Source organism: Choloepus didactylus, chromosome 4 (genome assembly GCF_015220235.1).
Source record: "Choloepus didactylus isolate mChoDid1 chromosome 4, mChoDid1.pri, whole genome shotgun sequence".
In the NCBI taxonomy this organism is placed as follows: Eukaryota; Metazoa; Chordata; class Mammalia; order Pilosa; family Megalonychidae; genus Choloepus; species Choloepus didactylus.
This window is the reverse complement of record NC_051310.1, coordinates 138,704,878-138,722,133: the sequence shown is the minus strand read 5'-3', so window position 1 is coordinate 138,722,133 and position 17,256 is coordinate 138,704,878. Positions and strand designations below refer to the sequence as shown.

Genomic DNA, 17,256 nt, shown 5'->3' with positions numbered 1-17,256 from the left:
ACCTTCCTTTGATTTCATGTTGATTTTATGCAGCTCTGAATGTTATTGAGGAAAAAAAGGCTTTTTAAATATTTGGGGGGTGGAGCAATACTGCCTTTTAAGTATTTGAAGGAAGTATGAATTATAACTACATATATATTCGGAAAGAAGTGTTGCGGATAATGTCACAAAAAACGTATAATAAATAAGGCAAATTATTTAAAAACTGCTAAATAACTAGTATAGTATAGCATTCCCTTAAGAACTAAGTGCAGTCTGGAAAAGTCCATATAGCTAGAGGTATAAATTTTTAAAATTTCCCATATATTTAAAAAATGAAATTATTTAATTGTACAGACACTATAGGTCAATAGTATGTACATTTAAAACAATATAGAGGAGAAGTAAATATACCAAAAACCTATGCTAATATTATTACTGTAAATGAGCATTACATTTAGCCAAAATAAAAATAGAAATGTAATGAGTTATTTTTATTGCCTAAGAAGCAGAAGCATGCTAGTTCCTTATGAGATAGTAACATTTTTCTTAGAACTGAATTCTGAAAGGAATTTATTATGTTTTTCTTTTACAACGTGATGCATAATATGATGGATAGTATTTTCAACAGCATTTTTAAGAATAGGTCTCCTTGTTTGTTTTTGTTGTTGTTTTCATTGACTGTGTTTTAGTGAAAGAGCGGATCCCAGTTACTGTAAAGACCGGATTACTGAAGGAGCCAATATCAACAAGTCCCTCGTCACTCTGGGAATCGTTATCTCCACCTTAGGTATTGTGCTGATAGTCTGGATGATCACAGTGGGAGGGAGACTTTGGAAAATAATTGGTAAATTTTCATTTTGTCAAAATGGGGTAGATTTACAAGGTTCTTTTTGATAAGGTTACCTTCTGGTTTGGGGCGTGAAAACTAGATATTTGCCTGTGGTTTTAGAGCACAATATGACCATCATCCCAGCACTATCATTTCAAATTGAGGGGAGAAAAAAATTGTGGACTCAAACATTGCATGTCAGGAATCCAGTCCAAAGTATAATTCAGGATCAAATGTAAAACATCTTATTATTTGCAGAAAGATTAGGAAATGTGATACTTCAGTTTCTGCTCTTAAACCGCTATATTGTTTGAATGCACTTGGTTCAGAATTCCTTCTTTCTTCCACTTTTATTTTTTGTCTTTTAAGCCCAGAACTCCCAAGTATTCAGCAGCTGTCAGAGTCTCAGTAGCACGGCCAGTGATGGTGGTGAACGTGGGATCCCTAGCCCTCCTTCTGGGATCAGTCGTGGAGGGGGGACCTCTCGGAGGCAGTCTTACATCCCATATCGGGACTCTGTGTTGACCTGGCTGCTGAAGGACTGCCTTGGAGGCAACTCCAAAACCATCATGGTTGCCAGTGAGTGGAATGAAGCTGGTTCTATTTTGGGACTGGTACTCTGCCTTAGAGAAAAGGGCCATAACTACCCAGTGTTCCTCATTTCATCAAGAGTCTCTTATGTAACATATACAAGTGGTTAAGGGGTGGGTTGGAAGGGCTTGACATTTTTTATTTAACTTTCCCCTTCCATCTCAGCTGTATCTCCTGCACACACTAGCTACAATGAGACCATGAGCACGCTGAGATATGCATCCAATGCCCAAAACATCATCAACAAGCCACGGGTGAATGAGGTGAGACCTCATCTAAAGTCCTGGTCTGGTATTGTTTACACAGAGTACTCTTTATTTTTCCCCTCATTGATTTCTTTCTTTTCATACTTAACCCCAACTTGCCAGACTTGTTCTCAGAATGGTGAGGGAGTGAAATTCTTTCTTCCAGTGTTATACCCTTCTCTCGTATCTCTACTGACTTCACCCAATAACCTTTTTCGAATAATTTGTTCTAGTTGTTTCTCTAAGTACATTCATCTGAACATCCCTGATGCACCATTTCTACTCTAAGGAAGGTTATTTAAAACTATCTTTGTGGAGGAGGGGCAAGATGGCAGCATAGAGAGGAGTGGAATTTAGTTAGTCCCCTGGAGCAACTAGTAAACAATGAGGAACAACTAGTAAGTAATCTGGAATAACTGCTGGGGACAACCGTGACTGTTCACACATCATACACCAGTCCGGATTGGGTGGATTGACTGGGATTGCAGCATAAAATCTGTAAGTAAAAACTGTGGAACCGTGCTGGGATACCCCTCCCCGCCATGGCAGGCTGAACTGCAAAACCTTGCTGTGGGAGAAAGCAGCATTCCCGGAACAAGTGAATATAGCTCAGCCCAGCTCCACCTGGGGTTTTAATTAACAAATGTGGACTGCTGAATATAAGCTACAAACATAGACAAACCCCTAAGAAGCAGCCAGAGGCTTTTAGTGATGACTGACTTTTAAGAGCCAGAAAACTCCTGTGTCCCAGAAGGGGAGCCCAGAAGACCAGGTGCTGTCTCTGGCTGATGGGTGAAACTGGGGGTCCATGGACTGGCTCTGAAAGGAGGCTTTCTTTCCCTTTTTCTCTCTCTCAACCTGAGTGGCTCAGTGGAGAGAGCCTCAGCCATTTTTAGTTTGCAGTGGAGATAACACAGTCAGAGAGACAAAGGAGCAACTCAAATGCAGAAAATAACTCCCTAGGGGGTGTATCTTCCCTAAGATGAAGGAGGTGGGGCCCAGCTCTAGTGCCAACTGTCCCTTCAGAACTCAGAACCCACAGCCTGGGGGGAAACAATAAAACCAGAAACAACCTAAACTGAGAACTAAAGGGGCCACACCTTCTTAACCAGTCAGGGGCATCAGGCTGACAGGTGCCACCTGCTGGGCAGGTTAGGAAAAGCACAACGGCTAGAGGCCTCAGAGGAAAGTGTCAGTCTTCTGAGATACACTCTCAGGGAAACTTGAAACTGGATATAACCCCATTCTGAGATTTGAAACCGTTTTGGTCTGGAAAAATCTGATTGGGGTAACCAAGGAAACCAAATGCCTAGACAACAGAAAGCTTCATACTACACTAGGAAAAACAAAGATATGGCCCAAAGGAACAAACTAACATCTCAATTAAGATACAGTTGAGATATTACTTCACTTTAATGAAACAATTAATTAAAGATTTTTAAAGAAATATGCTAAATCAAATAAAAAACCAAATCAATGAGTTCAGGGAAGATATGGCAAAGAGAAGAAGGCTATAAAGAAAACACTGGGCGAACATGAGGTAGAAATCAAAAGTTTGAAAAAACAACTGGCAGAATCTATGGAAATGAAAGGCACAACACAAAAGATGAGAAACACAATGGAGACATACAACAGCAGATCTGAAGAGGCAGAATAAAACATTCAGGAACTGGACAAGACACCTGAAATCCTACACCCAAAAGAACAGATAGGAAATAGAATGGAAAGATATGAGCAGCATCTCAGGGAATTGAATGACAACATGAAGCGCATGAATGTATGTGTCATTGGAATCCCAGAAGGAGAACAGAAGGGAAAAGGGCAGAAGCAATAATAGAGGAAATAATCAGCAAAAATTTCCCATCTCTTATGAAAGACATAAAATTACAGATCCAAGAAGCGCAGCATACCCCAAACAGAATAGCTCTGAATAGACCTATGCCAAGACACTTAATAATCAGATTATCCAATGTCAAAGACAAAGAGAATCCTGAAAGCAGCAAGAGAAAAGTGATCCATCACATACAAAGGAAGCTTGATAAGACTATGTGCAGATTTCTCAGTAGAAACCATGGAGGTAAGAAGGAAGTGGTGTGATATATTTAAGATACTGAAAGAGAAAAACCGCCAACCAAGAATCCTATATCTGGCAAAACTGTCCTTCAGATATGAGAGAGAGTTTAAAGTATTCTCTGACAGACACTGAGAGAGTTTGTGAGCAAGATACCTGTGCTACAGGAAATACTAAAGGGAGCACTACAGACAAATAGTAAAAGACAGGAGTGAGAGGTTTGGAACACAAGTTTGGGTGATGGTAGCCCAGCAATGTAAGTACAGTGAACAAAGATGACTGTGAGTATGGTTGAAAGAGGAAGGTTAGGAGCATGTGGGACACCAGAAGGAAGGAGGAAAGATAAAGACTGGGACTGTGTAACTCATTGAAACCTAGAGTGCTCAACAATTGTGATAAAATGTACAAATATGTTTTTATATGAGGGAGAACAAATGAATGTCAACCTTGCAAGGTGTTAAAAAGGGGTGGTATTGGGGGAAAAATACAATCAATGCAAACTAGAGACTATAGTTAACAGAAAAAAAAAAAAACGATCTGTGTGTACTGCTCTTATTTTGAATTTGTGTCGATTTGTGCCTGTGTTTTATTTTTTCCATGCAAATTGCAGTGACTTCTGTGTTTGGGGCTGAAAGGGGGGATATAAGGAATTCATTAATTTCAAAAGCTGAATAATAATGACAGTATTCCAAATGTTCCTTATCTCCTTGGCAATTTCAGGGAAAATTCCAGGGTAGAGATCACAAACAAGTGGCCAACTATACATATCCCTCCTATGGAGTATTTTTAAAAGGCAATGTAATTAGTCACAATACAGGAAGCCTAGCACCTACAAGTTACACCTGCTTGGGTATTTGGGTTACCTACCTGACCTACTCTAGGGGAGTGATTCTCAAAACTACCTGGAGGGTTTGTTAAAACACAGATTGCTGCCCCCACCGCACCCCCACCCCCAAATTTCTGATTTAGTAGGTCTGGATGGGGCCCAAGAGTTTGCATTTCTAACAAATTCTTCAGTGAAGTTGTTGCTGCTGGTCCTGGGATTGCACTTTGAGAACTACTGTTTTAGAGGTTACTCCAAAGAAATTCTCCACTTCTTCCAAGCCAATGTCATAAAAGCAGTTCACAGCTAGATGGGGGAAAGTCTGGGGATCTGACTTTCAGTAGTGACTATGTTCTCTGTTTCAGGATGCAAACGTCAAGCTGATCAGAGAACTCAGAGAGGAGATTGAAAGATTGAAAGCAATGTTGCTGAGCTTTGAACTGGTGTGTGGACAGCCAGAACCTTTCCATACTCAAGTGAGGTTCTCCTCCTGAGCTCCTGAAGAGCTGGTTTGCCAGGGTCTGTTCCTTTACAAATACTAGGCACTGCTGCATTCCAAGTTCTCAACTGAGTGACGCTAGTGGAATAGAAGCAGAAACAAAGACAGGAAGGAGATTACTGTAATTAATCTGTGTAGTTCCAGACAGGGTGGGCCTCCCCTCACTGCATCTCAATTGTCTAAAGGGCATTTGCCTGATTTGCCCTTGCTTTATGTCTGGGTAGATATGGGAATGGGGCACTGCAGAAAAATTTCTTTGAATTCTCTACCTTGTACCAATCTGAACCCAAATACTTAGGCTTCCGATTCATATGATATTAATGACACAGTCCTTTTTCTGCCCTTTATCTTCCATCTTCTTTTACAAGAGTAAGGGTGGGATCCATCTGAACTTCAGACCAGGAAAATACTGAAGCACGTTTCTTTCTTTCTTTGTGAAGTGGGACTTCAGTTCATTGAGTGATGAAAGTGATGAAAATCTGAAGGAGCTGGTTCTCCAAAATGAATTGAAGGTAGGTGAATTAGGTGCAGTTGGTTGTGTTTTACATCACCCTGGGAGCAGATGTGATCTCCCTCGATTACTCCTTGGCCAGGGTTGCTCCCTCTTCAGGACAGAAAGAATGTGTCTAGTTTAAGGACAAGCTTTGTTTTCACTGAGCCTTGGTTTGGCAATATGTATGCCTTCAGGGCTGGTCATAGACTTTGTGACTTTAAGTTTTTTTGTTCCCTCAGGGATGCATGATAAGTGCTTTTGGATAGTGAATGGAGTCTAGGAAAAAGATTTTCAGTCAGTAAAATAAAAAATGTTTTTATTGAGCACGAATAATATGTGCTCAGCATGATGCTATAAGAAATATAAAGATGTCCCACCCTCAAGTGACTTCCAGTTTAGTTGGAAACACATTTAGAGAATGGTTAAATGTGGTAATCTATATGGTTTAGATGAAGGGAGTTTAGGGAAGGGAAAATTTATTGAAGTTTGGAATTTTCAGAGCAGTCATCATGGTGCCGGGGATAGAAGATGGAGAACTTGAACTAGACTGAAAGATTGATAGGGTGTATTAAGTAGGGAGAAAGGGATAAGGCATTTTGAGTGAGGAAGGGGGATAGCATAAGCAAAGTCATGGAATGGAGAGAATGAGTTGGTGTGAGAGGCGCTGTGGAGGCTCATAATACAAGGAAGGCTAAACTGACTGGAATTAGGTGTTCACGGTAGAGAGTAGTGAAGGTAAGATTTAGACTTGATATAAACAGTATTAATCATAGATTCTTGGACAAGATTGGTGACATAATAAAAGAATATTTGGGGAAAGTTAATTTAACTGTTGAATGTAGGATGAATTGAAGGGAGGAAAGCTGGAATCAGAAAGGCTGAGTAGGAAGGAGGCTGCTGTTGTGAGGCAGGTGAGAGCCAGGACTAGGATATCTCAGGAAAGTAGGATAAATGGTGATTTCCAGAGATATTTAAAAGGAAGAAGTGGCAGGTGCTTTTAGGTGACAGGTTATATTTAGAGCCAGCAACCAAACATCCAAATTTCCAATATTTTATTGTATCATCCTTACACATTATTAAACTGTTCTGGCCATGTCATATCCTGGCCACATCAAACATTTTGATACCCAAACTAAACATCAAAACTACATTTTATATCCAGAATCTTTTTGAAAATTCTTTGTTTAACCATATGTTCCAATTTTTAATCCATATATATGAAATCAAGTGGAACCAACAGTGATTCTGAGCTCATCTTTTGATGGCTTTCTGTAATGTATAGAAAAGCATATTAACATTTTTACATTATGGGGGTGGGCAGACCTGAACTTGAATCTGCCGCTTACTAACCTTATTACCTTAGGCAGGGTAGGAGTGAATGATGAGAGCAGACAAGATAGGGGAGGCGTGTTCAGCAGTGCCTCCAAGTAGCTGTGCGGGTTGGCTGAAGCTGAACTGTAAGGCAAAGTGCCCTGCTGTTCCCCTCTATCATGGGTACCAATCCAACCCAGCCTTTGTGGATGGCCCTGTAATTTCACTAGTTTTCAACTTCAACTCAATGATTATAACATTAGAGACAGTGTTTCTAGGGTACGTAAAATATCTTTATTTAACTTGGCATAATTTTTTTTCTTAAGTATTTCTGTTATGAGAGAAGTACTTCCATGAATCTAGTTCCTTTTTCTGAGTTTCCTCCGTTCTTTCATTCCCAGGATGAGCTTCTTGCCTAGGCACTGATTCCACCAAAACAGGGAAAAAAGATCCAACATACAACACTGTCTGTTCATGTTCCCCTCCCCTGTGGTCTTTGCTTAATTCTTCATTTATTTGTAAAATTCTTTTCCTCTCATAGGACGTGCTCAGTATTTTATAGTTATTGTTATACTTTTATTTTCACATGGTCTTCCAGATTGGCTCCATAGTCTTTATTCTGCCTGGGGAGATTCCTTTCAGTGCTATGTGCATCATCAAGCCATGTACAAGTACGTGCAGTATCTTGAGATATAACATATCTCAAGGTATATATACTGTATCTCAAGATACTGCATGCTGGGGAAGAAAAGTTAGGTGGGGTCATAAAAGAATTCTGAAATATGGCTCACATAGAAGTGGAATAGGGAGAAGGGAATAAACATAGATGTTTGTCTATCATCCCAATTAATTTTAAAAAATAATTTTAAATAACATTTAAATAACGTGGTTTTTTTCTAATTATAAAAGCTATACATGCTCATTGCAGAAAACTTTAAAAATCACATTGAGGGGGGATTTCTGTTTATAAATTAACACTTGCTTATTGAAGAAAACTTAGAAATCAGAGAGCAGATCAACATTGAATTTTTTTTTTTTATTAGAGAAATTGTAGGTTTACAGAAAAATCCTAAGATACAGACTTCAGTTAACTTTTGAATCTTGTTTGGCTCACAGTTTCAGAAGTAAGGGTCTCTGTGGAGCTTTGAATAGCAGTAGCAGTGAGGAAAGTGAGAAACTAATACTATGAGAAAACCAGGTCAGGATGACTTCTGACCTTTAGTTTGCTCCTCATGCAGAGGGTGTAAGATCACCTCCTATATTCTCCCATATTTCTGCAGATAGACCAGCTGACTAAAGACTGGACCCAGAAGTGGAATGACTGGAAGGTCCTCATGGAACATTACAGGGTGGACATCAACAGGAGGAGAGCTGGGGTAGTCATTGACTCCACCATGCCACACCTGATGGCTTTGGAGGACGATGTGCTCAGCACAGGTGTGGTGCTCTATCACCTTAAGGTGAGGAGGCTGGTGGACTCTCTTTCTTCCTGAGCTACTGGCTCTAGAGGTCAGGGAGAGAAGAGCCACATTTCTGTGAATTGAGATATGCCACTGAGTTGTCTTCAGCCTTGCTCTCAGGACACTGGTCTAGCTAGCCAATTGTGATCTGTTTTACTTTTGTATGAATAGAGCTGAGAACTAGAAATCAGAGCAATCATATGTTTTTTAGCTGTGGCTACTGTTGCTCTTAGATAACTTTTATTCTCTGCCTTAACTTCCTCGTCTTAAGGTAAGGATGATCCTTCTCATATTCTTTTTCTGGCTTCCTGAGGCACAGGAGTGCAATCATGGAGAGTGAAATCCTAACCTCAGAATACCATCAGCACACATGAGCTCTATAAATACAGGCTGCTCAAAGATGGTTTTCATAAGCTAAAGGGGGAATTCAGAAGACCAAAACTATTTTTTCCCACTACTTCCTCACATCTGACTCCCAAATCAACAAAAATTGCACCTCCTACTTTTCCTTCTCTAGGTGAACCTAGAAAAGAAGAGAAGTGAGAGAGAGAAGATAAAAGAAATATAAAGCACAAGGGAGGGTCCAAATAGCTGGGGGCTTGGCGGGGGTATGCATCCACCGAAAAGAAAATAGAATGAATTTAAGATCTTCTAAAAAGGACTTGGCTCTCAGGAAAGTAAGATAAATGGTGATTTCCAGAGATGTTTAAAAGGAAGAAGTGGCAGGTGCTTTTAGGTGACAGGTTATATTTAGATCCAGCAACCAAGCATCCAAATTTCCAATATTTTATTGTATCATCCTTATACATTATTAAACTGTTCTAGCCATGTCATATCCTGGCCATAATTATTACAATTACTATTACTACTATTTTTAATCTTAGTCACCTGAAGGCCAAATCCTCATTTCGAAATGAAGCAGTTTGAGTTAGTGACTCATTGTAGATAAGAGTCTTTTAGCCTGCCCTCATGAAATGTTTGTCCTGTTGAGGGAGGACAATTCCTGTGGATGGCAGAACATACTTCACATGGCCAAAGTTCCTATGTGCACTGAAAATCCTGTTTCCATTCTCACTGCTGTCCACAGTTGACATTTAAGAGGAACAAACGAGTTTATGGGGGATATGTAAAGCCACCATTACCCTTGGAGAAACTAGGTTCCTAATGCTTCAGTGAGTGCATGTGGGTACTAAGATGTTAGCAAAGCTCGTCAGGCTTGCAAAGTCTGTGTTCTTAGGATAAGCCCTCAGGGAAGTTGTCAAAGACTTAGCCTCTCAGACAGAAAGTTAAAGTAACTTATTCTCTGGCAAATGGGGCATAAATTATCTCACCGCAAATGCCTCAGGAAGAGATGGCCCTCAACTCTTACCTCAGCAACAGGTATGAATACCAAAAGGCTGTGCAGATCCTTCCATTAGCTAAACCTTAGGGAGAGGTGGGAGGTCAGGAAGGAACCAAGTAAGTTAAAATGGTCAGTATTTGAGTAGAATTTATATGATATATCAAATAGTTGTAGAATGGGCAGATCAAGCTAGAAGTCAAGTAGTAGAGCTTTGGTACAGTTTGGTAGTGATGACCTCTTCTGAATACAGGATCACTGATGATTATTGCTTAGTCAGCACACTAAGGGTAGTGATCCTTCCTTGATGTTTTTCCTGTCAACCTAGGGGCTCAAATTTCACTCTAGTTGCAATCCTGCGTTCTGTTCTTTGTGTTTCCTTTTTTTTTCTTTGATCATGGTTTAGGTAATAGTACAAAAGTAATGGCCCAGCATTCTCTGTATTTTTTATTTATTTTGCTAACTTGGTTAAAAGATCCAGAACTAGTCCTTGGCAATACTCGGGAAGCTATTTTCCTTTGGGTCACCTTAGGCAGCAGTGGTGAGATGGGAAGGGGATGAAAGGGAAGTATGGGTATAGCAGAGGTTACTGTTATCCTGGACCTTATCCTCATAATTTCCTTTATGCCTCTAACTTTTCATTAAAAGACAGATGGAGCAGCAAGCACAGGATCCAACTCTGTCCCTTGTTTTCTGAGATGTCATCACCTTGATTTGGTAGTTTCTATCCTGCACATCCAGACATTGTGATTTACTGTGGCCTTTACCCTTTTGAAGGGAATGTGCTTCATCATTAGGGGAATGTATGTCATCATTAGGGCCTGTCTCTGAACCCATAAGAACTTTGACCCCTTTCCTTTGAGCTATTGTCTGATTCTGTTTGATGGTGTTTGTGGAGACCAGCATCCGTTAGCTTGTGTGATCTGCAGTGGCTGAGCGGGAAAGCCTGGCTTTGTGTGTGTGTGTGTGCGCGCACGCACTCAAGCCATGGGCGCTAAGGGAGCACAGACCCGACCAGAGACTCTTTCATGACTTTCAGGATTCTTCCTCCTCACAAGCTGTTTTTTTAATTTTGGGGGGGGGGGGTTGCTGAGACCTCCCTGCTCTGGCTACTGACAATGAAGCTTATTGGGGAACTCTGTGGCTACTTCAGAAATGTAAGTTACTGGGAAGGTGGTATGGTGAGGATGGAAAAGTGTGGACTTGGGACCCGGAGAGACCTAAATTCGAATCATCACTCTCCTGTTGAGAATTAGGGTTCCTTGTGCAATTTATCCCTATGACCTTCAGATTCCTCAACTATAAAAGAGGAATAATAATCTACATTTTAGGTTATTAAAGGATTAAATAAAATCGTATCTATAAAGCATAATGTCTGGAACATATTGAATGGTTATTCAGTAAGTGGTATATGTATATAAAATTCAGCACCTCCATTGCCTTGTTGCTGCCTTCCCCAGAGCTATGTGGTCTTAAATGGATTTTCCATAATCCAAGGGCCAAAAGCCCATGTTTTCTAACCCAGTGATTCAATCATTCTAACTCCAGTTTCCCTCTCCTCTCTTATACTCTCTTCCAATCCTGTTTTATTCTAGAAGGTACCTTTTCTTCTATTTGTGCTTTATCCCTCTTAGAAAATTGTTCTTTTAAACTTCATCTGAGGACCAAGAAGGTAAAAATCCTGTGCTTCTGTGCATCTTCGTAAGACACTCATTTTTTCAAGACTGACTGGACTAAACTTAGACCACCCTTAGACCCTTAAGGGAAACCTGTACTTGTGTGACTCCTTACTAAGACTAGAGAATTTCTGACTGATGGATCATGGCTATTCCCTAACTTCATTGTACGGGACAGAATGGAGTTGCCAACATTTGTTGGACTTTGCAAATAGCTGGTGCTGCTTTGTCATATACTTTTTGTGTCCACCTTCTCAGGGGCTTCCTGGGCTGCAGAGGGAGTAGGCAGAAGGTTCAGAGCCACCAGGACCAAAGTTGAGAGGTGGTACAAAGGAGACTGGGATGGAAATGGGGAGGCAGTGATAACATTCAGACATGTGGGCTTGCCTTTGGAAACAGGACTATATTTCTTTTTATTCTCATTAAAATATATCTGTTTTTTTTCCCCTTTAGGAAGGAACAACAAAAATAGGAAGGATTGACTCAGACCAGGAACAGGACATTGGTAAGTAACAAGGCATATGGATCTGATGCTTTGTGGCAAATATTTATGCCTGATAGGCTTCTTCAGAGAAATTTGATGATGCTCTGAGAGGAAGGGAAACTATGTAAGGGTCCACTTCTCTTTCCACTACTAAGTGATAGGAGACCCTCACAGTGGGAGAAATTCAGCTTTCAGGGAAGTGTCTCTTCTCTCCTGTTAGGGTGTGAGATCTCTCGGATGTGGATTCTGATCTCATAAAAAGAATGGAGGTGGGTGTTTCCTCAAACTAAGTGACAACAACCCCTTCTGTAGTCCTGCAGGGTCAGTGGATTGAGAGAGACCACTGCACTATCACCAGTGCCTGTGGGGTAGTTATTCTGCGACCTGCCCAGGGGGCTCGCTGCACAGTGAATGGCCGGGAGATCACTGCTTCCTGCCGCCTGACCCAAGGTAGGACTGTCTACAGCCCTGCTTGTTGCTGGGATGGGTGATAGACCAACTCTGTTCTGATGGGCCAGACCTAGAAAGCTCAGTGAAGCAGGCTTACCATCCAGCCTCTGTACCCAGAGATCTGAGGATTTCCTGTGATGATCCCGTTTTCATAAACAAAAAAGCCCCAATCCCAGAGCTCCAGATGGAGAATGACTTAAATTTGTACCTGTGTTTGTTAGCTCTGTGTCCTTAGGAAAGTCTCTATTTCCTCATCTGTAAAATGGGCATAACAATCAATCATGAGGATTGAGCGAGCTAATCCATGTAAACTTTGTAAACATTCTTATAATTGTTACAATTACTATTACTACTATTTTTAATCTATTTACATTCTTTCTGGCCCTTTGAGGCTGAGCTTAGATCCCCTGTCTTCCATGAAGCTTTGCTTGGTTATCCCAGTGGAACTCATTTGACTTTCCCTTGGAGAACTGGAGCTCTTCTTGCTCATTTCATTAATTCAACATACATGCTGCAAGAAAGTATATCTAATTAACATATATCTTATTGACTTAGCTAAATTATCAGCTTGTTGAGGGCAGAACTTTGTCTCACAGGATAGTGTCCTGCATATAGTAGTTACTCAAAATATGGTTTGTTGATTGAGTTCTCATTTTTGTTTGTGCCACAGGAGCAGTCATAACCCTGGGCAAAGCCCAGAAGTTCCGATTCAATCACCCAGCAGAGGCTGCTGTCCTGCGGCAGAGGAGGCAGGTGAGCCTGGCTGTGTTTTCTAGGTTGCTCCTATCTGTCCTATTTCTCCTGTTTGGGGGAGAAGCTTGAGTTTTGTCTGGTTCTGTTGGGGTTGGGGGTGGGGGAGTGATGGTGTCAGCCTCACTGTGCTTTCTTCCTTGTTTCCAGGTCAGAGAAACTGGTGGTGGCAGTGGCTCTTTGGAATGGCTGGACTTGGATGGAGATGTTACTGGCTCCCAGTTGAGTCTCTGCCCTTGGCTTTGGAAGAAAAGGTAGGAAATATTAGCTCGCACAGCTGTGGAAGCTACTGGTTTTGCTTTTTCAGTCCATTACAATATGAAGTGGGCAGGTGATTAGGGTAGCAACCACGGTGTGAATAAGGCCTGCTCTCTGAATTGACTTGGGCAAGTGACTTGAAGATGCTGAGCTAGCTGCTTAGTTTGTACTTGGCAGGAAGGTGGTCTTGGTCCTCACTTACTTCCTCTTCGATAATTCAGCATTCTTCATCATTGAAAGAGAGGTATCATTTGATGTGTCCTATAGCCAGTTTCCTCTGTCAATAAAATTTAAATGTTATGTGTTTATAGAGATGCTTGCTATTGCTTCTGAACTTGCCTCCCTCTACCCCTTTAAATTCTAACCTGCCCATGTGTGAGTTCATTGTGGGTGTCAGCCCCCAGGACTTATGGCTTCCTCTAAGTTTTTAAATATGGTGTGTAATTGAGAATCCTTTTTTCCTCATAACCGAGAGTCTAGGATGATGAATAGAGGAGCAGAAACTCCAGGAACAATATGAAAATATCTTGGGGTTTCTACTCCCTCATATCCCCTTCCCCCGCATTGTGGCTATGAAGCAGTGAGTCAGTTTTATATGAGATCTGTGGCAAGTCCTCACAGGACGCCTGCTTTGGGCTGAAGGAATATGCAAACAGAGGCTTAGGGAGGCTGATGCTAGTATTCAGTGACTGAGGGCTCTACGTAGCAAAGAGTAAGTTAGGAGAAGTGACTCAGGGTGGAGAGCATCAAGGTCAGGGGAACTTGAGACTAAGGCTGGAGTTCTTGTTTTATCAGAATGGTCTTCCTTTTTTGTAGTGAAGTCATGAAAGGAAGTCTTAACGTGTTGTTTAAGGTGAGGTTTCTATTGGGAAGAGGCACTGAAGACCTGGTTTTCTTAGAGTTCAGAGGTTTACAGAGAATGACACTGCAACCTGAAGTGCAGTGGATGGGAAGAGATGCACTAGATTTGGACAAAGCTAGTTCACATCTTGACTCTCTTAAATGAAAGAAGTGTGGCCTTGGACAAGTTACTGAGCTTCTAAGATTGTTTCCTCACCTCTAAAACAAGGATACTGCTGTCTCTATCCTGATGTCCTTGCTATAGGAGTAAAAGAGCAAGTGCATGTGGAGTGCTCTGCATAATACCTGACATGCTCCATAGCTACCACTGCTGGGAGACTGGGCAGCTGTTGTGAGACACTTCCCAGGAAGGCTTCCTACTTTCATTTTCTTACCCTTCCATCTTAACCCAGTTTATCCATCCTCCCCAGAGAACACCATGGTCTTCTCCTGCCTTTTAAAGTCTTCTAGGGCTCTCGTGTCCCACATGCACTAACATGACCTTTCAGTAACACCAAGAATGTGCCCTTTCTTTCAGAGAGGACAGAGAAGGATTTCAGAATCAAGGCTTCTCTCATCCACTGCCTGCATTATTCAGCACCAGCTCTGGGAGCCAGTTACCATAGCCAGCAGCTCTGGTGTAGGTGGTGTGGTATTATGGGGTGCCAGCCTGTGATTGGGCAGAGGGGACTGGGGAGAGGAACACATAAGAGTGTGAGAAAAATGCACATTGTCAGCTGGACTCCCAATCTGGACCTATTCATCTGGAGGATATTCATGGGGAGCCTGCAGAGCCAGAGCTGACTCCCAAGCCAGAGGAAATCGACTGGTCTGCCCTTCTTTTCTCATTGCAGCAGTGATCTGGACCAGAGAACGATTTGTCCTTGAAAACCATTTGCTGTCTATGTTGTTGGCACTTTCCCATGTGGGATTTTTTGGGGTTAACTTTAAGTGCCTAGAGCCAGGGAGACAGTGTCACTGCTGCTGCTGCCACTGCTGCCTTCTGCTGCAGAACCTGTCAGATCCCAAAGCAGCAGGGAGGGCTGGGAGCAGGGAGGGTAGGGGCACAATGGAGTCCTTGCAGGCAGGTGATGAGGCAGCACCTGGGGGATGCTGGAGACACAGAAGATGAAGACCAGTCATCCAATAGAGACAGAAGTCTCTTATTTGGCAGTTAACTGAAGACTTGCCCTTGATAATCTACCTAGACATGTAGCATAAGGATGCTGTTTGCTATTTCACCACTTTTTGGGGATGTGCTTAGCAGAGGAGCAGTTTTCAGTCTGACAGTGTGTGGCATCTTGGGTGAATGTGTTGTGTCTGCAGTGATAATCCCAGACAGCCTATCCTGGGCTGGTCTGTTGCTGTTATGAAGGACACTATTGGGTCAGCATAAGCTAACTGGCTAGCTGCCACTTTCCTAGGGCAAGGGTAGAGGCACTCTCATCAAGGCAGAAGCAAATTATAAATCTGAGGAATGGGGAGACAGGGAGAGAAGAGAATCGAATAATCTCAGGGAATTCAGAATAAAAGCCCCCACCATGCCCCTTGTATCTGGTAGTCTTTGAGTCTTAACCTGGGTTTGTCTAAGACCCTCTCATGGGGTCATGTTTATGATTCACCCATTTCCTTAGTCAGACATAATTTGGACCAGAAATAAAGACATGGCACATAGTATGAAATGTTTCCCATTAACTGCTTTTCCTATTTGTGCCATTAACTGGTTTTTCTATTCCATTTTCTTTCCTAGCCTTCTGCTTCACATGTGACAAAGGGTGCCTTTCCTTTTTTCTTTTTGTTCCGTTGTGTGTATTTGGCCTTTTGCCCACAGCCACAGCTGTCAGCACCAATCTTCTCCTGAGCACACTCTCTCAAGTGTCTGTGTCTGTCCTAGACCTTGGACCCCTTGAAGATTGAGTCACCTCACAGCCTCCTTCTCAGCACAGAAACTGTAGTTGTGTCTGTATCCCCCCACACACTCCCATATCCATCTGTTCACTTTCCTCTTAAGGCTGCCTTAAGAAATTTTACTCTCCTCTAAGATGGGCGTCAAACTTTCCATAAAAGGCCAGATAGTATTTTAGGCTTTGCTCAGCTTTGCTGTTTCAGTACTGTCATAGACAGCACATAAAGGAATGAGTGTGGCTGTGTTCCAATAAATAAAACTTTATTTACAAAAACAGGTGGTGGTCCAAATTTTACCCATGGGCTGTAGTTTGCAGACATCTACTCTGAGACCCTCTGTGATTGCATTTTGCTCTACAAAATGATAAACCTCCTAAGAAAAGTGAATCTTTCACTGTCTGAGATCTGATTCTGGTGTGAAACCAGTAAGTGAGCCTCTCCAAGCCTTACCCAGGGGTTGGAATGAGGGACGAGGGCTAGGTAAGAGGAACTCAGATTCTGGCTTTTTGTTAGCCTCTTGCAGATCCTGAGCTTTCCCAGCCATTCCCCTCCCAGTGCCCACACTAGAGTTCACATGCAGTTGGCTCTTTAAAACCTACATGACAGGGATAGAGATAACCTGGCAGAAACAGCATTTGAGGTCTTTGCATGGCTAGAGCAAAGGAAAGGCTAGAATGTAGGTAGAAGCCATCAGTTTTTAGAAGAACCATGAGTATAATCTAGATTTCTTTTTAAATAATAAAGTATGGAAAATTTCAAATACATAGAAATTATCAACTCATTGCTAATCTTATTTCATTTTTATCTCTACTCACTTTCCCCACACTCCTCCCCTCTGGATCTAAAGCAAATCCAGACATACCACTTCACCGGTAAATGTATCAGTATTTATCTCTGGAAGATATAGTAGAGTCCAAAACTCTTGAATCTTGTTTCAGGCTTTTGTACTGTGAATACCCCTTGAGTGGAGACCATCTCTCCTCTAACTCTCCTGACACACACACAGGTGTGGTGTGCATATAAATTCTCTCTTCTCTGGATTAACTGCCTTTTGCTACCAGATCACAGAGGGGTTTTGTTTCAGGGAATGGTGGTAACCTCTAAAGAAGTAAGAGTTTCCCTTCCTACAGTGTTTCTGGAGCCTCCATGCTACTCAGTATTTCCAATAGATTTTCGATGACACCTTTTTATTCTTTTTTCAAAGAACAAAGCTTCTCAATTTAGCTAAAATGCTTTTTTGAAAAAATCTG

At 41.7% G+C, this 17,256-nt stretch overlaps 1 protein-coding gene across 9 annotated transcripts in view; it reads left to right on the top strand.

The window, feature by feature from the left end:
* The window catches only part of STARD9 (StAR related lipid transfer domain containing 9), a 160,612-nt gene that overhangs the window by 105,555 nt on the left and 37,801 nt on the right, over positions 1-17,256 (top strand). For 6 of the 9 annotated variants that reach the window (XR_005216474.1, XM_037834176.1, XM_037834178.1 and 3 more), the window contains 10 exons: positions 672-769; positions 1,181-1,390; positions 1,568-1,665; positions 4,907-5,017; positions 5,481-5,552; positions 8,125-8,304; positions 11,773-11,824; positions 12,116-12,253; positions 12,924-13,006; positions 13,154-13,257. Coding sequence is in view for 8 of the 9 variants with exons in the window: in XM_037834176.1 (XP_037690104.1) it covers positions 672-769; positions 1,181-1,390; positions 1,568-1,665; positions 4,907-5,017; positions 5,481-5,552; positions 8,125-8,304; positions 11,773-11,824; positions 12,116-12,253; positions 12,924-13,006; positions 13,154-13,257 (1,146 nt within the window). In the remaining variant the exon portion in view is untranslated. Of the gene's footprint in view, positions 1-671; positions 770-1,180; positions 1,391-1,567; positions 1,666-4,906; positions 5,018-5,480; positions 5,553-8,124; positions 8,305-11,772; positions 11,825-12,115; positions 12,254-12,923; positions 13,007-13,153; positions 13,258-17,256 lie in introns of those variants that run through there. The other 3 variants (XM_037834177.1, XM_037834184.1, XM_037834183.1) reach the window with 3 other exon arrangements.